The sequence below is a fragment of the Thunnus albacares genome, chromosome 2 (assembly GCF_914725855.1).
Source record: "Thunnus albacares chromosome 2, fThuAlb1.1, whole genome shotgun sequence".
NCBI lineage: Eukaryota > Metazoa > Chordata > Actinopteri > Scombriformes > Scombridae > Thunnus > Thunnus albacares.
In genome coordinates, this window is record NC_058107.1 from 31,115,126 (window position 1) to 31,142,800 (window position 27,675).

The 27,675-nt window shown below is 40.3% G+C and overlaps 1 protein-coding gene across 2 annotated transcripts; it reads right to left on the reverse strand.

Moving 5' to 3' along the window:
- Positions 1-285: 285 nt before the first annotated feature.
- nf2a (neurofibromin 2a (merlin)) lies at positions 286-26,902 on the reverse strand. 2 transcript variants are annotated; one of them, XM_044330274.1, is made up of 16 exons: positions 26,605-26,902; positions 24,625-24,750; positions 24,357-24,479; positions 21,347-21,430; positions 15,250-15,318; positions 14,977-15,059; positions 13,088-13,163; positions 11,996-12,130; positions 11,542-11,616; positions 11,225-11,338; positions 10,836-10,958; positions 10,207-10,424; positions 8,742-8,847; positions 6,978-7,096; positions 6,209-6,368; positions 286-1,889 (listed from the first exon to the last, which is right to left on the reverse strand). In XM_044330274.1, the coding sequence occupies exons 2-16, from the start codon at positions 24,634-24,636 to the stop codon at positions 1,839-1,841; spliced, it is 1,548 nt and encodes a 515-aa protein (XP_044186209.1). In that variant the 5' UTR covers positions 24,637-24,750; positions 26,605-26,902; the 3' UTR covers positions 286-1,838. The 2 variants fall into 2 exon arrangements, with proteins under 2 accessions (XP_044186209.1, XP_044186200.1); XM_044330265.1 differs by having other exon boundaries at positions 26,048-26,902.
- Positions 26,903-27,675: the final 773 nt, after the last annotated feature.

Genomic DNA, 27,675 nt, shown 5'->3' on the forward strand with positions numbered 1-27,675 from the left:
ACGGGGCATGCAACACACCCAGCTCGCCCACGCATCTGTAAGCACACAAGCACACACACAAAGACCTTGTCACTCAAGCAAACAGGGTATGTGATCTGACACAAGATGGAGGGTGCTTACATAACACTTGATTCATTTCAAAGGTGTAATTGGATGTCTGTTTTGGTCGGGTGGAAGAGCCTCTTGGCACTGGCAATATCAAAGCTGACATTCATCAAAGTCTGCCAAAATAACTAACATAAAGCTATTTCTAGATGGAAAAAAAAACACACACACATGCAAAAATTCAGACCTGATATTCATGTATTTTACATGCAAAACATACATATCTTTTACAATGTATATCTAGAAATATAAGTACTGTAACTTCAACCAAAGTTTTATTTTAAATACTGCTTACTATCCTTGTTAAATGCAGAAAGGAAGAAAAATATTTTCTTCACATTATACTTCCCAAAAAATAAATTGCTTTCAGAGGGAAAGAGCATATTAATTCAAAAAGACACATTAATTCAAAATAGATGCAAATTCATGTTTTGAAAAAGTGGTTGTCTTCACGAAAAAAAAAAAAAAAAAAGAGGTAGATGTGACACAAGCTCACATCTAAGAATCACAGTTCCTTCATCCAGTTCAAATTCTAAGAACCACCCGGTGCAAATGTTCAACTCTTCACTTTCAAGAGCAGAACATACTGCACCTCGGCGCCTCGCGTAAGGACACCCTAATCAAGTTTCAACTGCTGGAGGCAGCAAGAGATATGTGACATGACTTCTCGGTGTATACAAGATGTAAACGTAGTTCCTAAGGCCTCATGTACACGACGCTTTACCTACATTCGCCATGAAAAGATGCATAAAAAGGCACAAACATGGACACACGTTCTGAGATTTAGAGAACACTGCTCACAAAACACACAGCCCTTACAAATTTTTTTTGTGTTGAGAACAAGCTTAATATCTACCACAGCCCATCAGCTCCTACTATTAGCGATAAATGGCTGTTTATAGTCGTGATGGCAGAGAAATGCCCTGTATTTGCTGCTGCTTGAACTGAATGTTCCGTAAAACAAGAAAACTAAGGCAGCATGAAGTGATTACGTAAAGAAAGAATATATTATTTGGAGGAATGTTGGAATGAATATGATGGAATATATAAAATGGTCAGTGTTTAAGTAGAAAAAAAAAAAGACAATACAGTGTATTGCTGCATACATCTACTAAATATCAAATATTTGGGTCAGGATATGTAGACTAGACTGGGCGAAATATCAGACATATAATCAATTCATTCAACTTTATCCCTTAGTGGTTTCTTTCTATTTGAATTTCAAAACAGTTAGGCAATCAAATAATGTAGGTCACCCCTTTTGGACATAATATAATAACCATTCTAAACTCCACAAATACTGTCTCATTAGAGTCACAGTGGAAACAGCAGCAGTCATAGACTACATTATACATCTGTTTTTCTTTCTTTTTTTTTTTTTTTTTTGCAATGTCTACCATTAATCTTTACCATTAATAAAGCCCACACCTGAGTTCACTTCAAAAATATTCATGGAGAATGCGCTGTATTTCACACACTCTCCCCGTAAACACACACTCGATTTTTTTATGAATCCCAGATTTAGTGCAGGAGTATTATGCATGCATCCTCGTTTGTGCGTACACACGAGGCCCTCGGAGTTGGTCTTTTTTTTTTTTTTTCTCCCGTAGTGTTTCGTAGTGGTTCCCAGGAAGTGGAGTCCTTGTAGTGTGGTCAATTATTTTAACTGACCAGGAATGTAGAAATGAGAGGTTCTTGGCAGTTGTGCATCCCCACTTATGCAGGTATGTAGTTTAGAGTTCCTCGAAGAAGGCCACTCTGGATTTGGTGCTCTGTAGTGTTAGCTGCGGAGGGGACGACAACAAAGACCCAATAAGGCTTTCAAAGTAAACGAGAACAGAACGTACTGGAGTAGAGAGAGCAAGCAAAATAAGTAACCAAATGGAAATCTGTATTGGAGACTAATGTCACTGAAATCATCACAAGTCTTTTTCGCCATCCTGTCTATTCACAATGCAAATGCCATGGTCATTTAGTCTGCACATGGACCTTGATTTCTGACTGAGAGATGAGCAAAACCTAGCCTAGCCTATGTGTGGACTGTCAACAAGCTTGCCAGGACTTCACCATTAGAATTCCCCAGCAGTCAACGGTCCATCGGATTATATGGGTGCGAGTTCTGACACCTTGGATGGGTTTTTTCAAGCAGTGGTGTGGTGCTTGCTGCTTTTTGAGGTCTAAAATCATGGATTCTTTTGTGAGAGTCTGCTTTTGCACTAGGATTCAGTAGTGTTCCATAATTCAAATTTCCTGAATTGTGGAGATAAACATTAAGTGTTTGTTTAGTCTGTGTTTCATTCCTTGCATTCTTCCCCAGTAACGTCCTGTCAGTAGTGGAAGAAGTCTTTAGATAACTTACTTAAAGAAAAGTAACAATACCACACTGTAAAACTACTGTATTACCAGAAAAGTCAGCAGAGAGTACCTAAAGTGTCAGGAGTAAAAGTACACATTATACAGTGTTAATTACATTTTTTAATTATTATTATTGATGCATTAATATGTAAGCAGTACTTTAATGTTGTAGCTTAATCTGAAAACTAGTAACTATAGCTGTTGATAGCTGATAAATGTAGTGGAGTAAAAAATACAGTATTTACCTCTGAAATGTAGTGGCGTCAGAGCAGAAAGTAGCATAAACTGGCAACTCTAGAGTAAAGTACAAATACTCCAAAATTCTACTTACAGTAAGTACAGTACTGAGTGAGTAAGTGCATTCATTTACTCTCCATAACTGACTTATGTTTATGTACTGTGAAAAATAAATCTTCCAAATTAAGGAAAAAAAACCCAAACATTTCTGTGCTTCATTGTTTCATGTAATTAACAATGATTATTGGAGGATTATACATTCATTGGTCATGCCAATTGGTGGCATTTGTAAGCTAGGAGGCAATTTTTGAATTGCAAGTCATTGGAGATTATGCTGTTTATTTCTTTATTTTCCAATTAGTCCCACCTACCAACAGCACTTGCTAGCTATGGTAACCTGCAAAAAAAACGAATACCCACACAATTATAAATGCATGACACAGCTTACCTAACTTGTTACCGGTAATTTTTATGACAACGTACACGTGCATATTTAATCAAGTCATGTCTGATGAACACTGGAGTACATTTAAGACGGCACTAGAAAATCACAGCACATTCCAGCAGAGCATGGGATTTGTATTGCTAATCAGAAGAGAAGATAATTGGAAAGTATTTTGTTTAAGTTTTATTTTATTGATATTTGGGGTTGTAAAGAGAATTGGCATAGCTGTTTATAAATTGTATAGATGAGTTTATGGATAAGGAATTGAGAAAATGATATGAGAATTATGAGAATTTGTTTATTGAGTTTGTTGTATAGATTTATTGTTGATTTCATTTTTATTGTTATTCTTGTTCTGTTTTTATCAGTTTTTTTTATTTTTACATGTTCAAAATAAACTAACTAACTATCAAACTAACTGACAGTTTGGTGTGTTTATGCAAACTTACCCCAAAAGGTTATTCTGTTGGTAATGAATCTCTGATGATATGTGAAAGCATGCAGTGTTTACACTTCATCTAAATTTACATCAACCACTGAAACAAAAATAAGACTCAAAATTTACAGCTGGTCCTGATGGACAAAAAAAAATCTGTAAGTTGCCCAGATTCTCTAGTACTGCAGAGACAATCAAACAGACAGGGAGAGCAGGATGGGTGGTAGATCAATGCCAGTCAGAGAAAGCGCTGTTAATTGTTTTTCTCTCCAGGTTTAAATGAGCTGGTGATGGATTAATTCAGGCCACTGGCTGTACTTTAACCCTTTCAGTGCAGCTAACCATTAGCTCATCTAACACCGCATAAGTGAGCACTACTTTAAATCTACTGGGCAAACTTTTTTTTACCTCTCTTAAACATCTGTCTGTTAAGGGTATTAAAGCTACTGCCAAAGTAAATATTAGAGCCGGGATGAAGGAGGATATTTTGCGAAATCCAGTTTATTTCTGGGTGTATATGGGGGGATTTAAGTAAATCCAAACAGAAAATGTGCGGGAGTGGGATGGATTTGCACTGTAATGTTTACCGATCACCTTCTATTGTCCCTGCTGACAGGCAGCCTGTACACTTGTGAGCGTGAAAGCCCGACTGTGTGTTTATCTATGTCTGACTCTCCAGGATTGTATTCTACACTGCCCACAGTCTCCATGCTGGAAAGAACAAGAATTCTTTATTCAATGTCTCGGGTATTAACGTTGTGAATGGCACGACAGCGAGCTATTTCCAGAGAAGAAATCTGTCTGTATGTTGTTTTGATATGCAGTGGAGCACAATGAGAGTAACCCTGATGGTTGACCTCCTTTGTGTGCCACTTCACAAAGTCTGGATGGACTGCAATATGTATAAAAATAAGAATTTCCTCGCAGTAAAACTTCACACAGAGCTTCACACTGCGGCTCTTGTGTTGCGATTCAGTTGTAGAGAATGAGCTCATCTAGCAAGGCCGGTGCTAACAGAGCAGAACCTGTGGCCTGCTACAAGCGCCTAGGCGCTGGTCCATGTTAAGGGGCCGTTCATTAATCATCCAGAGGGGGGAGAGGGAGTCTGGATGGAGAAAACTTTGCACGGAGGTGCAGCCGGTCCTGATGCTCCCGGCTCAGAGATCTGTGCTTCGTTCCACATTTTCCTCTGCTCTCCTTTCCCCGCCGTCTTCCTCTCATCCTGCCTCTCTCTGGTCGCCGACTTTACGGCGCATCCTCAGCGCTTCTCTGTGACTCAGCCTTTATTAAACTTATCCTTTGAACATTTTTTGGTCAACCTCAGTTTGACCTTAAACTTTGCACCTCTTTTTGGCAAAGCTGACTTAGTTCGCTCACTCACTTTTCCTCTTCCCTCCTCGCTTCCGACGCTCCTTCCCTCGCTAGCAAGACGAATGCCGGCCGCCTCTGATTCAATTAAACCAACACTTTTAACTTAGCTCCCTCTCCCCCCTGCACGTCATCCATCCAAATGACTAATCACCGAGCTAAATCAATTAGCTCTCACTTAACAAGTATTTTTTTTACAAGGGCGAGGCAAGAATGAAGGAGATGTGGGATTTTTTTTTTTTTGCAATACAATGTGCTGAGAACATAGCTCACACTTTCATTTGATACTTTTATTGAAATTAGAAAGATACTGGAGTGGGGTGATAAAGGAGAATGAGTCTAATCTGCCGGTTCATCAGAGGACAGTGGAAATAGAATCTACTTTTTATAATAACTCCATTGCCTCTGACCAATCAATTTTGAAATATGCCTCAAGCTGAGGGAGTCTGTCACTTTTTTTTTTTTTTCGCTTTTTTGTCATAGTGATTTCATATAATCACTAAGCCATGATGCGATGAAAAGGACAGCATTTTCAGGCACTTGGGTGAGACGAATAAGCTATTCTTAAAGATGGAGTCGACATAAATTGCATACAAACACACAGATTTCCCTCTCAGTCGCTCTGCGAGATTTTTAAGACCGGTAATCACTGTGCACTTTCAGAGGTCACAGTAGAAAATGAATGATTGCTCCCACTCCCCCCAGTGGGCTCCATCAAAGAAGAAACTCCAGGCTGAAAAATGAACCCGGGGCCAAGTGGAGACAGTTGCTATTAAGTGATGCTCTGAGAATCAATTCCCTGCCTTAAAATAATATGATGGTGAGGCGTGGCTGTCGTACGCGAGAGGACTATCAAATTTTCTGATAGGCAGTTATCCGAGGACGATGATGTAAGATCAGTAATAAGACTCCGTTTACGCTTCACCACTGCATGTGTCTCGAGCTGAAGAGACAGCTGTTAAATAGCTGAAAAGCAATGTGACTAAAATGCATTAGGGACATATTTAAATCTGATGTCAAATCATCTTAATGGGGTAGATGTAATCAGATTTCTGTCCTGTTAACATGACATGCTGGCAAATATTATGTATATAAGCTGCTGAGGTAAATGTGAAATGTGAATATATTTTTGTGTGAGTAGATGAAGCATGAATGGGGAGAATGGTGCATGTTCTTTGTATTTTGAAGGAACATGTGAGGAGTGTTTTGTGTACAATGTGTATTTATGTATCCGTCATGCGCGTAGCTGAACTGGTAGCTACCTTTTTAAAGTTGCTGTGCTTGCTGGTCCCCTGCTCGGTGTTCTGGTTGTGAATGACGTCCAGAGGAGTCTCCCTCTCTTTAAGCTTCAGGCTTTCGATCTCCGTCTTCAGCTCGTTCAGCTGCTCCTGCAGGTGTTTGCTCTTCTCCATGTACTCGACCCTAAATGTCGGACAAATTGAAAGTTTGGAGGCAATTTAGCAGATTTCCCTTTTCAGCAACTTTTCTGAACAATAAATTGGCGCACCAAAACTTACAAAAGTGACAAATTTGCGACTCTGTGAACAGCTAACCGCCGATACCGAACCCGTCGTCTCTCGGCTTACTTGACTCCGTTTTAAAAAGCTGATTCTCTTCATTAACAAACATGATACCTGAGACCCAGGTTATTAATTATTCAACTTCAAAAGCCGGGGTCATTTTTTGTCAAAAGATAGTTTTGCCTGTCTGCAATCACTGACAGCAAGGAAGAAATGCCGGCAGTGACAGCTAATGAGGGTCAATTTCCCCCCTGAACCCCTGAATTAAAGTGTGCATACTAACTAAGTACAATACTGCATCAAGCTTTTGCAGACACATTTTAAAGGTGATTTAAAATTCCTCTCTGAAAGGAATATTCATCAACCCCTTCTGCTGATTAATAATTAAATCACTAAACCACCGTAATCAGGAAAAACCACATACTTTAAGCGGAACGTGTACAATGCAAATTTGCTGCGACCCGAAAAAATATCAGGCAGCATCAGCAGCGGAGTCGAACCGGACACTCACTTCTCCTTTTCGATCTCCATGGAGAGGCGTTTCATGTCAGTATCTTTAAAGTCAAAGCTGAGGTTCTCCCTGCTGAAGCTCAAGTCAGGAGGCATGCTGTCAGCCGGCAGTCCTGGGGACTAAGAGGGAAGATGGAAGGTGAGATTACGGGGCGGGAAGAGATGTTGATTAAATGACAGCTAAAAAGAAAGAAACTAGGGGAAACAGGACAGAATAAAGAGGGAGTGATGGAGAAAGACAAAGAAAGAAGAAGAAAAGAAAGGTACGGATATACATAGGAGTGGGAAGATGTGTGCAAGTAGGATACATGGACATAATGTAGATAGAGATAGCAGTTAAAATGGAGAAAAAGGGAAAAAAAAGAAACATTTTGATGGTCACAGACCACAAACACACAAAATATACACTTTCAGATGCTGAGCAAATATCTGAAATGCATTGGCCACATGCCACCTCAGGACTGTGCCGGCTAAGAAGTGGACATAATACACAATATAAATGTAAATCCATTGGTTGGCATGTGAATCCAAGCTACAGGGCAGATATCTGACTATAAGGCACATTCGACATAAACACAGTCTGGCGGAGAACAGAGGGCGATTCGACGATGGCCGACGGAAACAGGAACGGAGAAGAGTGTGTGCTTGTGTTCGTGTAGATTTGTCACTCGTGAGCGTATAAGTGTACGGTCGAGTTACTGTATGTGCACCAGAGTGTGTGTTTGTGTGTGTTGACTCTTCATTCATTAGCTGATAAGAGTGTAGTACTTCGATGGCCAGCATCTCGATATATATCTGTGTGTGTGAGAGTAAGTGTGTGTGTGTGTAAACAGATGAATGCGTAGTGTGTGGGTTTTTAGCATGTTGGAAGCTCTTGCGTAGGCTGCCTTATGTGCTACATGTTCTTATGCAAGTTCAGTATGGCTTTGGGGGTTTGCTACAGTACAATTGAATGTGTGTGTGTGTGTGTGTGATTATGTGTGTGTTGCAGTCAAGGTAAAACAGTCGAAACAGCAAATAGATTTTTTCTGCATGTATAGTTCCTCCCTGTTAGGAGTGTATCCATGTACTACATAATATGTGTACTGAGTTTATTGGTTTTATGCATGTTTATAAATGTACCTGTGTATCATGTGAGGGTTTTTCAGGGCATATACCCATTAATTATGCATGTAACTAACAACTGCTAATGATTATTCATCTTTTGATTTACTTTCAATTAATCCATGTATCCTTGTCTTTAAAATATAAAAGAAGCAATAAATGCATAATTTATCAAGCCTAAAGTATGCTGACCAATGATAAAAAGTGAATCATTTTTATTGCTGGTCATATTACTTGAATATTAAACATAGAAATACAAGATATATCCAGGGACTACGGATGAAAAATAACATTCTTGGTAAATGTAAATTACATTACATTTGCAGTAATGTTTATTAATGTGCACTGTCCATATTCAATAAACCAATAAATAAGCAACTCCTTATAATTGAGGAGCTGGAACAAGCAAATATTAGGTTGTTTCACTTGATGAATGACTTTCAGTTAGCAACATTTTCATTTATTTATTTCCTGCCGTCGACTAATCAATTCAGTTCACCCGTTTGTTCTTCAACATGTACATCTGACTTTGTTAATTGGCTTATGTACCTGTGTGTTTTAAGTGTATGAGAGTGCAAACTGGTATATGTTTTAAGTATTTGTGTGTGCGTGTGCGTGCGTGTGTGTGTGTGTGTGTGTGTGTGTGTGTAAGTTCCATTACCGTATAGACAGCCCTGCTAGTAATCTCTAACAGCTTGTGCTTTGCCCTGCGCTCCGACTCTCTGGCCTCCTGCAGGTCCTGTTTCAGCTGCTCAGCCTCCTTGGCCCTGAGGGACAAAACGGAGACAGACAAATGCAGTTAATACTTTAATTCACCCCCAAGTCCTTCAAAAGGAAACAGAATTACCTAAATTGATTCCAAAATTATTACACCATAATTAGTACTTCAGTACTCGATGAACCGGGAGTGTCACTTCGTTATTGCCCGGGTGATCAATGTTTCACCCCGGCGGACAATCATTTCTGACTGCATTATTCCATCATCCGGTTTGCACGCAGAGGTGTAAGAATGTTATATGCAGGTGATTACGTTTCTTTTGATTGTGTGCCTGAACGTTCGGCACTTCCTCGTTGATGTGGGGGTGCTATGTGCCTCGAGGGCTTGAGTGGACATAGTCATTTACATGTTGAGTGCCACGGGTTTAAATTTCTCTGGTTCAGAAAGTGCTCATCCAGAAATTGCAGTTACCGGCAAGTGGTTAATGGTGCCTGTTTGAAATGATTGCCTAATAAATTGTAAAGTAGAGGCTGTGAAGTGATGTTCTCGGTATCTATGTATACTGTTTTCTTATGAAAATGACCTAAGTTCTGAGGTATTTATCAAGCTTTACAAAATGCTTCCTCAAGTCTCGATCTCCTTATCCATCTGACCTTCAAGGCAATAAAAACGTCAACAGCGGATATTCTAAGTACTTGATTTGAACCACTCCAGGAAGTATAAAAAAAAAGAAAATGACAGATTTGCTTTATACACACGGATAAAACGCAGATCAGTCAGTCACAGCACTGCGGAGCTGTGTGAGTTGTTAAAGAGATACTTGATAGTGAGTCCAAACATCAATCGATACTACTAACAATTAACTAGCACAGATTAACTGCTGTGCCTCAGACCTAGAGGGGGGGGAGCTGAACAAAAGCTTTCTCCCTTTTCTTCCTCTGTGTGTGGCTGTAACTGTGTGATTACCTGCTTTCCAGCCGCGGTGCAAGAACAAAGCTTTTTAAATGAAATGATTTTAAACAAGTTAAAAGTTCTCGTTCTTTGATCGAGCTACTTGAACGCAGCTGAGTGACCTAGCTCTGTGCTTTTGTGCTGCTGAGCAAACAGATGTGCAGTGGTGCATTTGTGCAATATTGGGGAGGCTCATGAGCTGTGGAAGTTATTTAGGAACTACGTTTTGATGCTCCTGTAAGGCAGCTAATAAAGCACATAAAGAAAATAAAAACTTTTGGAAAGTAGGATGTGAGAATAAGTTATTTAAGGATCTAAAATATGTTGAGAAAGAATTTGGGTATGAGAAAAATAAGTGTCGACAGAGAAAAAAGCCACATAGTGACCAAAGCTGGATTATTCAGTTGAGTGTGCACTCTACATTCAGCCACCCGGTCCTCCTTCCTCCTGTCCTCACCTCCTTTCTGACTCCTCGGCCATCTTGAGGGCCAGCATCTCTGCCTCAAGCATCTTCTGCTCCATGAGCCGCCGCTCCTCCTGGCCACGGATGGCAGTCACTTTGATGCGTTGCATCTCTGTCTCAGCCTCGGCAGCTTTCTGGGCCAGCAGCTTGGCCTCCTCCTCTGCGATCTGGGCCTTTTCAGCCAGCAGGTCTGCCGTCTGCTCTGAACGCAGCTGGAGAGGAGCGGGAGGAGGGAGGAAGGGTAGGAGAACATAAGAAGGGGAAAAAGTGACAAGAAAAGTTGAAGACAGGAAAAGGGGATAGAGAAATGGAGCAGAGGAAGAGATGAAAGGACAGATGAGAATATGTGCAGAGCGAGAGGAGAAAAGAGGGAATATGGGTGTAGAGGGAGGGATGTGCGAGAATACAGACGGTGCAATTAATAGAGGGAAGAGAGGCGACAGTGAGAGGGGAAGAATAAGTAAATGACAAGAAAGAAAGAAAGACCGGGGGGAGATGAAATGAAGAGGCAGGAGGATGGTGTGAAAAGCACTGAATTAGAAAAAAAATACTTTGTTATGAAACCTGCAGGATATGTGATTTAACCAAGAAATTTTGGTTTAAGCTAACCAATCGAATCTTACCAAGGCCTCATTGGCCATGTGAGCTTCATCCTGCAGCTGCATCAGCCTCCTCTCCAGCTCGTCTCTGGCCCTTTCTGCCTCCTCCCTCAGCTGCTTCTCCTGCTGCAGGCGCTGCCTCTCCACCTGTACGGCACAGGCGGGTGGAGTGTGAGCAAAGAGAAGAAGACGATGTGGTGGGAGAGACACATGAGTGGAAATATGGACGAAGAAAGAGGAGTTAGAAAGATAGAAGGAGGGTTGTGTTCCCTCCATTGTAAGACGTGGAACAGAGATATGAGACTATATAAAAGTCACTAAATCAAAGACATGTTTTCTTAAAGTGTGAAATAACATGAGCGGGTTTGGAACCCCTGTCCCTTCTTCTTCTCTCGTTCTCCGCTATACCTTACCTGTTTCCTGGCCCTCTCCTCTCTGGCCTGGGCCTTCATCTGCTGCACTTCAAGGGAGTCCACCCGCCGCCGTCGCATAAACAAGTCATGGTTCCCTATGCACAGCTGGAGGATCTGCACAAGAGAGACAAAAAAAAACAGGAAAAGGAGCTTTTATCAATGATCTGCCAAAAAAGCTTGGTACATTTAAAAACTCAAATTCAGCAGCCACTTTCAGTATTTTCCTTCCCCTTTTATTATTTATGGAACATGATGATGAGTAGAGTAATATTTCCTAACCACAGCCAAAACCACTTTTAACTTTTAACCGAACTCACCAACTTGTTGACTCTCAGCCGTGAAGAGTTGAACTTGAAAACGTTGGTTTTCTTGTCCAGAGGTTTGATGGTAAACTAAATAATTACGACACAAGAACCCAAAACTTTCCGTCAAAACACAAAAGAAAAAGCCACACGTTCACAGAGGACTGGGCAATATGGTTGAAATCTGGTAGAAACTAACAGTTTTATTAAAGGGGAACATATCATGTAGTGAAATTGTACTACTGCTGTTTGTTTACACAGCCTCTGGAGCTGAAGGGCAGCTTCTGGAAGCTATTATAAATATTCTAGTAGAGCCCCAGAATACAAATACAGTCCTGGAAATACACATTATATGTCCCCTTTAAGGACATTTTCCCATATTGATATTTACTGTATATCTCAAGATATGGTAGATGCATATACTACATAAGTATATATAATCTTCATCACAAACAGAAAATTCTCTGACCTCTTTGTCGCTGTAGGAGATGTTGCGGATCTCATTCCAAGGGAAGGAGCACTTAGGTGTCAGTCTGTTGTCCGGCTCGTAGATGTGCAGGCCCAAGGCGTCCACTCCCAAAAGAAGATCTGTTCCCTTTTTATTCTAAACCACATTGGCAAAGTAAACAAAGCTTTTTTTTTTTTTTTTTTTTTTTACTACCCGTCTGTTAAGGGAAACTCATGAGCAGCTGTGGGACCGCACTACCAGCCAACATTCATTTGTACCAGCGTTTGACAGAGGTGGTGTTACGCTGGCTCTGCTTTCCAAAACGGTTTGTTGGAGCTGAGCTGAACAACAACCGGTTCGCAACGTGTATGTGCAGTCTGGGCTTGTTTACTTGAACGGTAATGCTACTGTGAATTACTTAAGCTGCATTTGACTTGTTGGTGGTATTTCAAAATGTCTTGGCCTTTTAGAGAATGCATTGATCAAGGCCGGAGCCACCTCTAGTGAATTTCTGTTAGAGTTGTTACAGGTTTGTTTTTTTTCCCTTATGACTCACTTGAAAGAAATTCAGTGCCAATAGCAGCCTTTTATTTATCCCAAATTCATTTAAAAATGCTCAAGATACAAATAATAGATTCAACTAAGACATAATTTAGAATAGAAGAGCCAGCTATTGCTCCCATTTCATTTCATATCACCATAGTGACATTGTAACACCTTCTAATCTCTCATATTAGCCCCTTTTATACAGAGATCTCGCTATATTACCATAAAGAAAACCCGTCATTATGCCGGCTTTGCTTTTTTACACTGAACCAAACAAAGCCGGCCTATCGCCCCCCCCCCCCCCCATGTGTGACTTTAGACGGCACGCCGGCCTTCCAGAATCAGAGGCGTGACGTGTAACACAACAGCGTCGGTGTCTAGTGTGTGTAGTCCCGCCATGCCGGCTGACCCTTTTACACAATGTGACTACCTATGCTGCTGGCTAAATGGTGGAACAACAATGCCCCCCCAAAAAATGTTTGGGTAGGAGTACTTCCTGGATTCAGGCTGTGTAAAAGGGGCTATGGACTTACTTTGTAAAGATATAGCAAAGAAGCATCGGCTCACCCTGATTAAAAAGTAATTGACGCCATACATGTCCAGGTCCTGAGCTATTTTTAAATACTCCATCTCAGCTTCATCCCTGGTTCAAAGCCAGACAGAAAGACAAAGAGATTGAGAGGGATCCAAGGGAATGGAGGAGAGAGGGAAGGAGGGTGGGAGGAATAGGGGAGGGGGGGAAAAAAAAAAAAAAAAGGAGATCAGACCTTGTTTCTTCTGCTTTTTTTTTGTGTAGCATCTGTCATGTCGTGTGATCTATAAAAACTCCGCCACACAGCTCTTACGAGGTTGACACATAAACACGGCGCTGACACAAAACACAACTATAATTCCTTAACAGGCTTTAGAGGTCATGCTCGGTGGAAAGAAGACTTATTCTGATGCCTCCAAGACTCGAAATACTGTGATAATGGAGAAAACAAATGCACCGAGTTTTCTTCTTCTTTCTCTCTTTCTGCAGCCTGGTTGGCAGATCTGTTGTGATTTTAGGGTCAACTCAGCAAAAAACCAAATATTTGCATACTTTGATGGCTGAGGAAAAATCAGGACATGTTGGCGCCTAAACTTTTAATAAGCGGCTGTTTGATATGGGTGGTTAGAAATTGATGATTTAAGCTTCATCAAAGTTTTAACAGGCGGGAGAGTTTTATGCCAAGTAAACAAATCTTAACTAGGTTGGCCGCTGAACACGTTCTAACTTTAGAGTCAGAAGAAATAGTTAAGCTTGAATTATTGCTTTGGACTAATCAAGCAAATCTAATCTAACCAAGCTGTAAAAGGAGATGATCTTATTCCAAGAAAAAACAGTTAATGAAAGAAATACAGACAAAATAAACTTTTAACTGTATGAATGGTGACAGTTGACATTAAATGTTTGGTCAGGATCAATATACATGGTGAAACGTGACAAACGTTGGGTGCACAGTCCAGTGGAAGCCTTGTACTCATGTTAAATAATGTGTTGAACTATAATGTTAATGCCTTAATATAAGGCCCTGCAGTGGGTATTAAGCCGTGCCATCATGAATCTACTCTGAACTACCCTCGCCCAAGCAAATGGAAGCACAGTGTCATTTACTTCTTCTTTGATCAGATATTTTTCCTGATTCAAATGAACATTTAGACTGTTTTACTTCTGCAAACCTTCTTATGCAACAGCTTAGGTTTAAAGAACACTGAAGACTTCTGGATTTGTAGAAAAACATGATCATATTTCCCAAAGTACTGTTTTACTATCAGTATCGAACTAGTTTCTCGTATCTCACCAGCGACCTCCCTCCTGTGCCTCCACTGCTCTGATATCTTAGTAAACGTTTCAAACGCTAAAGTTGAGTAAACCACCGACTCCTCTCCCTCAGCTGGGTTTGAAATGGTTATTGATCAGTGACTGAATTATCACTTTCGCCAAGTACTGAGGTTTCTGGCTTTCAGAACTCAATTTCCAGCCCAAAACGTCCCACCCACAGCGGTTTCAACATACTCCACATCCCTCACACTTACTCCCTATCCATTTGCTTAGCGACGGAGCAAAGTGCAACAACAGAGCAACTGATTTTTATTCTCTGTCATTCTCTTTATGAAAGTTATGAAAGCAATTACAGCAACATTATTTTTATAGCTTGCTATGATATCTTTGCTCCTTACCTATGGATCCCTTTTGCAGAATAGCTACCTTACTTTTTATTTCTAATTAATTGAATTAATTACAAAAAAAACAAATACAATCCCCCTGTTGGACAAATCCCTACAGACACAAATTCGTATTTACATCTCACTACAATTATGCATTCAAAATTTCTTGTGAAACCAAGTCTTAAAAATGTTCTACGTTGATCCAAAACAACTGCAAAAACTGTGCTGATCACAGTGGTTCAGTTCAGTGCATCAGTTTTTACCTCGTCCTGCCCCTGTGCTCTGCGTAACACGCTGTGATTCTCTCCTCCCACATTTCTGCAGTCATCTGGTACAAGTTAATCACCTGAAATGGAGAGAGACAGACATGAATATACAAGAATGCATGCACCAAAACGCAGTGCATACTGCCAGCTACATATCATAATGCAGGTACAGGACTAGATAAAAAATACAAGGATGAAAATATGTTCACTGCCGGTGACAATGACAATAACATAAGCTAAGGAGCTGAGGTAAACCCGACTGTCACTCACTCTCTTTGGCAGCAGTTCCTCCTCAGCCAAGAAGCCAGGTTTGTGAACGTTGGGATCGTAGTCTCCGTACTGTAAAAATCAAGTGAAAGTGCCAAAAGGATTAAAATCACTACAAAATTATGGCCACTATCCACCTTCCTTCTAATAAAAGGCCAGACGATGTTTCTCCTGGGAGCTGTTCATAAGATGAAACCACAGCAGCGGTAAGATGAGGGTGTTGTGGAGAATGAATGGAGGCTGGTCTACCATCAGGTCATTAACGTTCACCACACACCCAGTGGCCCAGTTGTTATGAGACAGTGTAAATGATGCTATTAGAGATATCGCTGAGAGGACTGAGACTGATCGCTTATTATCACAGAGCTGGGATACAAATTATATCATGCATGTGTGTGGCACACAGGATATTTATATGTAATTGCCCACTTACTTAAATGTGTTATTTTATATGTTTGCACAGCACATTATCTTGCATGTTTACAGACCACCCCCCATTCAATTTCAAGCATTTCTATTTTGAATATAAAAGGGAAGTGATCTCCTGTGGTATATCAGCTGTGGGCTTGCACTGCGTTCTTCAGTCGGCGGTTAACACCTGAACCAGTAAAGCCGCTAAACTCACTATTGTGTTTTTCATTTATTCTTTCAGGTGGGTACATGTGAAATAACCATTTATACAGTTTGTCAGTAATGTAGGCTTTCTATTTAGTGTACTGTTATGCATTGTAGCATATGTACAGTAGTTTGTAGGCAAAAGTTGTGCTAGCTTGGTGTCGATGATGAGTGGTTGTTGTCAAATCGCACCTGTCAAAACATGTTAAAGGGAGTCAAATGCAACGTTTGCCTGATTCCACTGTAGTTTATCGTTGTTGGTTATAATACGTCATATGTAAACAAAGAGGATGAATGCTAGAGATTATATTATTAATGAAAATGTTGTGTGACTGAAGGTATAAAGGAATAAGATAATTGTTTTATACCGGTAATTATAAGAATTGTAGATAATAGAATGATGATTATTGTTATTTTATTAGCCTATTTATTTTTAAATGGAAATATCAAGTGAATGCATGGTTATTATCATATTTTGATATAACACTGTGCTTTTAATAGTATATTGTTATTGTTTTACTTTGTCATTTGTATTGTTCCAACCGAGTTCAGTTGGCCGTCAACACCTGAATCAGTGAAAAGCCACTGAGGACCAGCCGACTCCCTTCTTTTTTCGTTTTTTCCATTTATTCTTTCAGAATAAATAATTTCTAAAATCTGTCACCCCTTGAGTCAGCTTGCACTCTATGGGTGTGACACATGTTTGAAGAGAGACATGGGTGGATTATGCATGACTGATTGGCAGATGGGGAATTTCCTTCGGGCTACAGTAAAAATGGTGGAAGCACATGAATTATACATGTACCGTAGCTACAATTTAAAAAGTGGGCTATGACTGTGCTGCTGCATGCTCTGTGCATGCTTTTTAAATTCCATTATTAAATCCAGTTGTATATTTCCTTGGTGTTGTGATTTATTTATTATTGTTAATTTCGTGGTTGAAATTAGAAGGTAACTGAGGTAGGCAATATTTATATATTAATCACCCTTTCACATTTTCCACAGTACTGTCAGAGCACTGGGGTATTCAAGATACAAATTAGTGTCGAAATTAAGACACTTCAATCCTCTACACAGTGATTAGGAGCTACAAAATTTCATGCTATTTAAATAATTTGTCACCTAGTTGTTTTATTGAGTAACTACTACCTTGAACGTAGTAAACATTATGGTGAAAATCTAACTTTATCTGTGAGTCTTCATATTTATAACCTTTATGTATGAGATTCATGACATCTTCAGTGAATTTTTCAGTTTTTAAGGGGATCCTTGAAAAAGAGCTTACACTCAAAATTTCATTGCTACTTCACCTTCGGCTGACCAGTTATCTGAAGGAGCAGAGACAACAAAATTGGCCCAGAACTTCAAGACACCAAAACCAAAAACCCATGTATTTTGAGACGTCACATGACTTTGTGTTTGGAGCAAAACACATCATTAAGTTCTCAAACAGTGACAAGAGATCACAACACATTTTGCAGCACATCAACAATTGTGGTTTTCTAACAATTTGAAAAAAAAGTACAAGCTTTTAACCACTTGTCCGCTCATAATCTAGTAATGTGTGTCTATAGGCTGTGTTGTTTACTTATGTTTATATTCCTATTTCTATTATGTGTTTTTATTGTATTGTATCATCGTGAACAACGGTCAGCGAACAGAACTGGTCTGAATTTAATTACCACAACATACAGACTGGAAAGCCTGGAAAACCAGCGCAATGGCCAACAGAGTAAGGAAGCTGAGGACGGGTTTAATTAGATCCTTCCCTTCAGTTTCCCATCCTCACAGCTTCTACTCCCCAAGTTCCTCACCTGTTTGTTTGTAACAGCTACATAATTGATGACATATAGTCTTATGGAGGTATTATAGCATCAATTGAGCTTCAGCTCGGGGAGAGACAGGGTGGCATTTTGACAGTGCTCTCAGATACTTTCTGATTACACACCTTTCTTCCAATTATTTCAAACAACCCCAAACTAACAGCAGCAAGTGATTCCTAGAGGACAGCCGGGTGTCAATGTTTTCACTTCACAATTATCACCAGCGGCACGACAGTAACCACTGACTAATGGATATATTCTGGTCAATAGAGCCGCCGTCTAAATTTAGGAATGCATTTCTCACACAGTTGAGTCACTTTGAATGAAATTCATTTACAGTATGATAGTGAAAAATACAGGTTTCCCATATCTAGCCAAGAAATACATTGACTCTAACCCAAGAAAGACATTATTGTTGTGTAGTCTAGGTTAAAATGGGACTTTATGACACCAATATGAGGTAAAAGAAGGTAATAATATGTCAAAACAGAAGCAGCAAAAGATATTGGCTGTTTTGTACATGATTTCAAACGCTTTTCAGCTACCATGACATTTTGACTGAATTCAAGCATCTCCCTAGCTACCAGTCAGTTTGTCAGTATCATTTTCTTTCCGTCGCTGTGTCTCATTATCCTCCATGTTAATCCTGGCTCACCCGAGCTGTGGTGGGCATCAACATCATTGAGTTAGTGGAGTGAAGCAAGATTTACTTACTCTCATGTCAACGCTGACAAATTCCAATTCTTATCATTATTAAATAGCATATGCATCAAATTTTTTTTTTTTTACTGTTCCCACAGTTGTGACATGATGTGAGGTGAAAAAAAGAAAAAAACACAGATTGGAATATGTTCAGCTACAAAAGTACTGTGGCGTAAAGGCTGCCTCATTCAAATGTTTAAAACCTAGTTTAGGTAGAAGTCTTGTTATAGCCACCTGTAAAACACAATGATTCCCACTGGTGTCATTCATGCCTTTTTGTTTGTTATATTCCTCTCCACTCCGTTGGACACGCATCTGCCCGCCCCCTAGCAGCACTGGGGCTGAGAGAGAGAGCCAACCTCACTCCTCCTCTGTGCCAGAGTTACTCCCTCTGCATTTTTCCAGAGAAGTTGTTTCTTGCAATTCCCTGTCAACACCTCCTTGTAGTCCTGCACCCACTCAGAATATAAAACAGGAGGTACTGAAACCCCTCTGCGGACCCAGTGAGGCTGGACTGTTGGCTCACAGAGTACGCACAGGAATACACACAGAGAGGTTAGCTTGGTTGTTAAATCTGAGGATTTAGAACATTTCATACATTATTAAAGGCATTTCTGACATTTTGGGAATTTGTTTATTTGGTGTATTTGGAGAAGGTTGGTGGAAAACATGTAGAAAGCAATGTGAAATATTTAAAATGTCAACTGTAACTTATCAAAACACTCATTTTCCACCAGGACAATTACTTAAAAATGGCATCAAAGGTCTGTCAGGCATGTTTGAATTTTTAAAGTTACATTCCTTTAACATTTACCACATTTTATTTGGAAAGTGTAAAGGAGACAGCTTGTATTTAGTTTAGGTAGAACTGATGCCAGACAGTGCAAGTCATGATTAAGGCAAAACATAGATGTACAAAATTGTAGCTTCAAGTAAACAACACATTTTTCTTGGTGAAAAAAACATGTCATAAATATATCAGTAGTATTTCAGAGATATGATGTGACTGAACATTTATAGCGTTAAATATCGCACAATACGAGGAAATGATTGATTATGTTATCAAACATAAAATTCCTCCACTACGGTGGCTTTTATGGCTTCCTGCTGCATTTGCTGTGAATTATACACCGCTTTCTGCTCCGACTGGAAACTGATACACACACACAGACTCTGTATGCAACTGTCCGTACCTGAACAGGGCTATGATTCACATTATCAGACAAAAAAAAAAACACATTAAAACTGTCTTGGAATACGCCTTTACTCGCTCCTTATTGCTATCTTCAGGCTGGCATAATCATGATTAAAGATGAGCCAAGGGTACCAAAGTAGATCCCACTGTGTGACATGCTCTACTTCTCGGTCTACGCTGTGGTTTTGCACAAAAAACAACTCATGATGAGAAAAAGAGAAGAGAAAAAGTGCCAAAAAAACCTCTGAGCAACTGTATTGCTAAACAAGTACCTCTAGTCTACCCTTTGCGACTCAAATTCACTTATATTGGCTCTAATCAAAGCGGACTGCTGATTAAATGAAAACAGATTGCGGCCCTGTATTTTTTGGCGGTTTCCAGATCCAGGGCGCTGACAGCAAAGAGCACAAATCTCGAGCTGATTTGCTGATTTTTTCTTTATCCACAGTCTCTGTTAACCTACGCCTGTTAAATTGGCATGGGAGAGGCGAGAGTCTCTCAGGGCTCTAGGCCAAATCTTTGAGGTAGAGCTCCAGTCTCACTAGAGCCTGGCTGTCAGTCTGTCAAAAAGCTGCACCTCACTCTCTGTATCTTCTTCCTGGGGATTTCAGGGAGATGGGATCCTTCAACCAAAACGACTTGAGATCGCTTGAGGTTTATTAAGGGAGGTTTTTTTTTTTTTCTCCCTGTGGAGTGATTTCCATAATGTTTGATCCTCAACCAATACATCAAATAAAATGTTTATACAGCACCTTTCACACTCTGATACATAAGAAATCAAACATAAAAACATTAAAAAAAACAATGTAGACACAAACTTTAAAATAACATGTCAAAAATGAGTAAAATAACAGAAATAGAGTGTAAGTGGTGGTGTGAAAACAACCTGAAAACGTCTTCACGGCGAAAAGCCAGACAGAAAAAGATCAATTTTCAGTTGGGGAGGGAGAACATCGGCATGCAAACCTCCAGACTCGCTCACAAATCCTAACCAGCAGGATTTGTTCACTCACCCGTAGGGGTTATCTTGGCTAGATGTCCGCATTGCCTCGACTGTGAGGACTGAAAGCGAGAAAAACTGGAAAATTCACCGGCAGTCTGGTACAAAGCGAGCATACCTGCAGATGCTGCACAGCGCCTCGGTAAAGCTGTTCATTTGGCCTTTTTAGAAGAGTTTTGCAAAAGCTTCCAGAGCACCTGAAGTCCTGATTTGCATATTGACAGCATTTCAGACGTGTAGCCTCGTGCGAGACTGTGTAGTGTTTTGTAAGATAGCGAAATAATTTAAAAAATCGATACCAAAACTAGGAACCGAAGGTGTGATGTGTGCTCTTTGGGTTCTTATCAGGACACAGACGACATAGATCTGGATCTATTGTAGCTGATTTATGACTTTTTTTGGAGGAGGGGGGCAGATATGAGAAGATAATAATCAAGCCTGCTGGTGATGAAAGCATGCAGTCTCTCTGAACTGTTTAAGAGAGATTTGTACTATAATATAATATCCTTCAGATGATGAACAAACAAGTGAAATGCTGCAGTACGTCTCCTGATGACGCTAGCAAGAGGAAACATATATAAAAAGTAACGTCCCCAAAATGAATCCATGCTGAGCTCCGCTGGTTATACGGTTTAGTTTTCTCTAGTGGCTTCTCTCTTATCAGACCAACGATTCAAGGTGGCTCGATGGATGAATGACTGTACCGATCTTTTTTGGAAAAACAACCAAGAACGAAAACTTTTAAGTTCCGAGAAGAGCGCTTACCTTGGCATGGACGGCATAGGAGGCGAGCAGCACAGAGGCTTCGGGTGGACAGTGAATCTCCTCCTCGAGGATCTTCGCCTTCACCTGAGGAGTTATCAAATATAATCAACTTTGAGGCGATATCAAATATTGTCATGCGTGTCACATCCCGACTACCGAAGCCCTCTTCCTTTCTCCTAACCTTTCAAACATAAAAATCAATTCAGAATTAACCGTGCAGCTAATGTAGATTCTGTGCCATTTACCGGAGCTTTTCACTAAGAGAGGCTTTTCACTGTTGTAACTGCACTGAATACATTTCCAGCAGGACTAAACTAACATCTACATTATAAATCAGTAAAGCGGTTTTGAATATTGCATCTCCTTTTCTATTGATTTCCATATGAGGGGCAGAATCATTCTTGAGAGATGATGGAGTATGAATCAGATTGAAAGGTGGTCTCGCTTGACTCAAACACAATGAATGAAAGACTCGATACCTCTGAGAGGAGAGAGACAGTGCAGGCTAACTGACTGACAACTGCCCTTTTGACAGAAAGTACTTTATTCCCTCTGTTCCAATTTGACAAATAGCAGAAACATCTACAACTAAACACAATGTTCATGTACCAATTTTCCACAAAATCAAGTTATTATATGCTTCAAACCAGGTAAACAAACTCCCATCTACCACTGCTGCTGCAGCGCACTGCTACTTTTTTTTTTTTTCATTTCAGAGACTGTCTGGAAACAGGAGCGACTGTGCCAAATAAATATTGTAAGACTTACGAATCATAGCCACATGGGGACCTATTAGACGGGGAGCCAGGAACTATGTACCTAAGCCAACTGTGTTTCATATGATCATTAAGCTTCTCCAAGAATATTAGCTCGCTAGTCGCTCAGCGGAGCGGAATGACATGGCAGAACACACGAGTCCTAGAAGAGCTCCAAATCATCATTAAACAAAAAAACACCACCCGTTTTTTTTTTTATAATCCGTGTTATTTCTGCGCCCCGGGATAGACGGTTCTTTCACTGAGTTCGCTCCAGTCAATCAGTGACGAATTCAAGGTTTAAAGTCTCCGGTTTATACCTGTAGGGAAGAGCGGCTCGTGTTTACAAGTGTTGACTTAACTGTCATGGATCACAGTCATAACATGAATCCTTAATATATGTGTGGTGATCCACTTTAACAAGCTCCCTCCAGATAACCTCCCTCCACACCGCTTCTCGCCGGGCGTCGCTATCCGAGTCCCGTCACCTGTCAAACTAATCGAATCACAAACTTGCATAACTTGCGTATGGAGGATTGTAAGGTTAGAGGAGTGCTTCGGCTGTTTAAAGTGGGCGATTTAATGCTTCAAACCTTATCATTTGCAAAGCCAGTCATGCTGTCTTCCCTTGTTTTGAACTAACAAAAGGTGTGGAGTGAGAGGTGACAGCCCTTAATCGCAGGGGGGGTGGAGGGGGGAGGGGGGGGGGGGGGGGGGGGGGTGCGCTAAGAGGCTGAGGCTGCAATCTGGTTTACAAATGAGAGCGTGTTGTTGCGAAGATTGCACTGACGAAGAGGTGCGTGTGTCTGTTTGTGTGAGTCGTGTGAGATGTGTGTGTGTGTGTGTGTGTTTGTATCCGGGTCGGTGATCATTTCTGATAAGCACTAATCCAGCTGTCATGCCTGTGACACTATCTGAACAGAGGCCTGCTCCCGACATTATGGGAATTAATGAGAGCAAAGTAATAAGGAGACAGGCGGCGTGAGGCGCAACACATTCGTATTCTTCTCTCCCTTGTAGCTGCGCACCGCTTCTACTGTTGAGTAATTTGTCGGCTGTAATCTTTTTTTTTTTTTTTGGTTTCCCCTTCGAAATAAATAAATTGCTTCAACTACCCCGTAACGGATTAAGGACACAGAGAGACTTTTTATATGCTTTAAGTAGATAAGTGCCCCTATCCAAATTGTTGTCGATCACAAGCACACTGCTCTCTAAAGCCATATAACTAAACCAGCACAGTGGCTGGATATGATGGGGGATTGCTATGAGGGACGAGCATCCCTGGGAGAATATGTCATTAACTGGGCCAATAACTGAGCCCTTAAAGCCTAATTGGTAATTGATAAATGTGGCTGGTGGCATTGGACGATGGGAGCACAGTTACAAATCTCATCTCTTGCGAGGAGAACGGTGCGGCAGGCTCTGCAGGAATTCCCCGGAGAGTATTAAGTGGAGAGAAAGGGCAGCGGTAATATGTTGTGCATTGATTCCACATGGCTGCACACAATCAGACCTGGACAATGAAAAAAGTGTATTACAGAGTGCTGCGCTCAACAACTTGACAGAAACTCAATCGTGCCCCCTGTTGGCGATGGATCAGAATAGTAAAGAAACTGCAGATGAGGAGCCAAACGCCTGGTGTGCGAGGGTGAAACGGGTAATCCTGCGTGTACAGAGCAGTTCAAAAGAGTCTTTCAGTGTTTAAGATCAAACTGTTTTTTTTCCATTATTTTTAAAGCAAGTCATTTTAAGACATCTAGCTCCTCAGAAAGATGGCACACACTTATGACAATGTCTTCTTTTAAAGCATTCGACACAGCATCCCTCTGGGAAGACTACGATAAAGGAAAGAGGTTAAAACCAGACTACTGAGTCTACAGCTGTGCTAGCAGCTCCCTGAGCCTGTACTTAGGCATAGCAGGGATTTAAGCTAAATGCTAATAATGGCTATCTCAACATGCTGGTGTTAAATAGGTATAAAGCTCACCATGTTCACCATTTTAGATTAGATTAGGATTAAACAAAAGTATTGGACAAACAGAACTTTTGGGGAATATGGTGCTAGAAGAAAAGTCTAAAGACCGCCAAAGTAATTAGAGATATTTGAACGTAGACCAAAGTAGAATCATTTTTTGATCTGAGTTACATTGAAAATGAGAAAACAAAACTCTAAATGTGCAGATGAGAAACAAGATAGAAGTCAATGTATAAAACACAGTGACAACAGCAGAACTTCTTGCGTTATGTGCAGTTACCTGTAGGAAGAAGAGATGCTGTGTGATATCTTGCACTAGCTCCTCTTCAGCATTTTCTGGGTAGAACTTAGCCAGGAAGTGAAGGGTGATCGGTTCTTCTTTCGGTACTTCCTGATCCAGAACCTGCAATATTGGAGCAAGGAAATCAAGATTTGCACAGTGTGGGGGGTGAGGGTGTGTGTGTTCCCTTTTCATGGCTATTACCATCTCTATACCGTTTCTTGCTCACGGCTGTTAATAAGATCAGCATGATGTGAGAAGAACTCACCTTCTTTTCCATCTTCAGCCAAGCAACCGTGTCCTTGATGTTGTACTGGAGCCCGAAGAACCACGTCTCCCTCAGTCCCAGAGTTCGGCACACCAAGTCAAAGAGGTCTTTTCCCTTCCATTTGTTCTGCAACACATCAAATTTTTATACAATCTTTTTGAAAGAGAAAAAAAAAAAACAACAAATGCTGAATTATGAGAATCTGTTACTCCTGGCTGATGTGTTTTTCTGCAACAAATGAAAAAGATCAAATATCCCTAAAAAAAAAAAAAAAGTACTATGCAAGTTCAGTCTGCTAGAGATGAATATTGACAATAATATTCATTCACTGGCTGCCCCAAATGTGCATGAATGAGAATAGAAGCACTTAATTCTTTATAAGGTTAAATATTTACAGCCATAACAGGGAGCCATACATGTTCTCCCCATCCAGCTGAGAGCTATGTGGGAGGCATATCAGGCACACATATCCAATTTAAATAGCTTTCATCTCTAGCCTCCGAGCTAACTCAGGGTGCAGGCTACTGTCAAACGCCTTCAAGGTTGGCATGAAAAAAAAAAAAAACTGAGAGGAATGAGTGTATCAGCTCTGCAGCAGAGACAGCAAGGAGGGCCATCAAAAATATCACATGCAAGGCTGAAGAAACGTGTTGTTTATATGACCTTTCCCCCGTTAAGTGCTATTTACAAAACCCATAATTGATACAATTATCATCCCAGCACAGAAAATAGAAACCTGTGACTAACATTATGCTGTTCTATGTAATTACCAACTGCAAACTTTGGCTGGGTTCCTCCCCTTTAAGTACATAGATGGTGCCTGTAAGTAATTTTGATGCTTCCCATCATCCAAGTCATATGGTCAACCAAAAACACTGCATGAGAGCTAAGAATATATATACCACGTACAGAATGAAACCGACATGAATGAGGAGGTTTTTGGGTTTGTTTATTTTTAACTGACACTGCAGGATGATCCACACTGTCAGCAAATCCCATAATGCATTTGGCTTTGTCATTGACTGAAATTTCCCAGATTCCACTGTCGCATAAGACAGAGATAAATTATAACAGATACTATTAGATGGTCTATAGAATAAACTCACTGTTACACTATTGTGTGTGTTCATAAGTCCTTGCTGCCATCTACTGTCAAAAAATGAAACTTTCACAAATCATATAAATAACTATCATCACCGTTGCCGCCTTTAGAAACTGCAGCCAAATTCAATTCGTCATTACAGATTTTTGTCGAGCGAAGAAGACTTCAGTAGTTGCGTTACTGTGCGTGACGCCTGGTGCCGCAATCAGTAGGATAACTGACACGGACGTGGTGTTGTGATTATGCAAAAGCGATACCTTTTGAAATAAGTTGAATGAAATCACGCGTCTCTCTCTCTCACACACAGACACAAATACACACCTCGCAGCTGAACTCCATGTCTGACTCCATTGTGCAGATTCTGACGTTGAAGTTCTTTGCTTGTTTCCTCATCAGTGAGTTAAAGCCCATCTTCGCTGCTAAGGCACTTGCCATGGCGAATAGCTAATAAACTAACTATTCAACTATCCGAAGTCGTTAATTCCTACGCATTGGGTACACTGTCAAGGCATTCTATCTATCGCAGATGAGTCATTTGGCATACATGTCAAAAGATATGCCCAGCTGTGCATCTGACTATCCAGCTTTACTATATCGTTCAGCTATCGATTGATAGATGCTTACAAACAAGTTCTATTAAAAATGTATATCAAACTTTCCTAGCATTCCCTTGCTTTATGAACGTCTCATACACACTTGCTAGTGTTTATAAAGTAGTTGTTGTAACTTAAGTAAAACTGTACACTTAGTATGAGCTGATAAACACAATGTAACTTACTGTTCTTTGCTTGCAGCTAACGATAGCTAGGTTAAAGAAACTAAGTTAGCTAACTAACAAAACATATCTAAAACCTGCCCTTATCTTGCGCTAAAGTTACCGTCTCTATATCGTGAAATCCGTTAACGTTTACATCGACACGTCCGATCAATTAATGGTCCGATGTATCCCTTCTGGAGAGTGCTAAACATTGAAGTTGTAGCGCATACACTGCTGGAAACGAAGCGCTAGCTCTCTGCTGCTAACCATTTGTTGGCGATCCCGTCCAGAAAGCGATGCTGCATTCATGGGCCGTCCAGAATGTTGTAATAACAACGTTGTGCGCATTTAACAACATTTTGACAACATTTAAAATCATAAATGGATTTCTTTAGGGCAGAGAGCATGAAATTTGGTATCGAGATAAGATATTGATGAAAAAAATGTTTTAGCACGTTGTTATATTATTGTGTGTCTCTCTCTATCTCGCTATCTCTCTCTTCCTCTCCTACACGCTTACTCACCCCCCATCAAACATACACACACTCTTTTCCCCACTAGACAATATTTATATTTCAACAGAAGTATTTATCACCCATCATTTATCTGCGATACACAATTAATATCTTTATCACTTATGAGCATTACCTTACGTGCACACTAATGAGCAATATAATGTAAATTTGTGTATATTTTAATTTGTCTCTCTCTTATATTTCTCTCCTCTCTCATTTTATTATTATATACACTAATTGGAACTAGAGGAAGCCAAATTTCATCGTATGGGGTTGCCATTTGCTGTGTTGCTGTGCATGTGACAATAAAATCTCTTGAAATCTCTTGTGTTTTTGACAGCATGCCATTATTTGCGTACACTTTCTTTACTTCAATTTGTAACTGCAACATAAGGATGAGGCCACTTGATACCAAAATAAAACAACATATTAAAAAGTAAAGATAAAATAAATCAAGTTTCTTCTTGGTGACAGATGTATGTTTAGAGCTGAAAAGATTACTCGATTAGCCAATTGGTAGAATATTAAACTGCAACTGTTCTGATGACGATGATGATGATGATGATGATGATGATGATGATTTAAGCAAAAATTCCAAACACTCCCTAGTTCCAGCTTCTCAGTTGTGAGCATTTCCTGCTTCTCTGCATCTTATGTGGTCATTATATCCTTGAAAA

Bases quoted from the DNA above. Each gene is read 5' to 3' on its own strand.
- nf2a (XM_044330265.1), bottom strand. From the start codon at position 26,161: ATGGCAAGTGCCTTAGCAGCGAAGATGGGCTTTAACTCACTGATGAGG. The intron at 24,751-26,047 runs GTGTGTATTTGT...GATGTGTTGCAG, and splicing joins ACATGGAGTTCAGCTGCGAG to AACAAATGGAAGGGAAAAGA. The intron at 8,848-10,206 runs GTGAGGACAGGA...TTTGTCCCTCAG, and splicing joins GCCGAGGAGTCAGAAAGGAG to GGCCAAGGAGGCTGAGCAGC.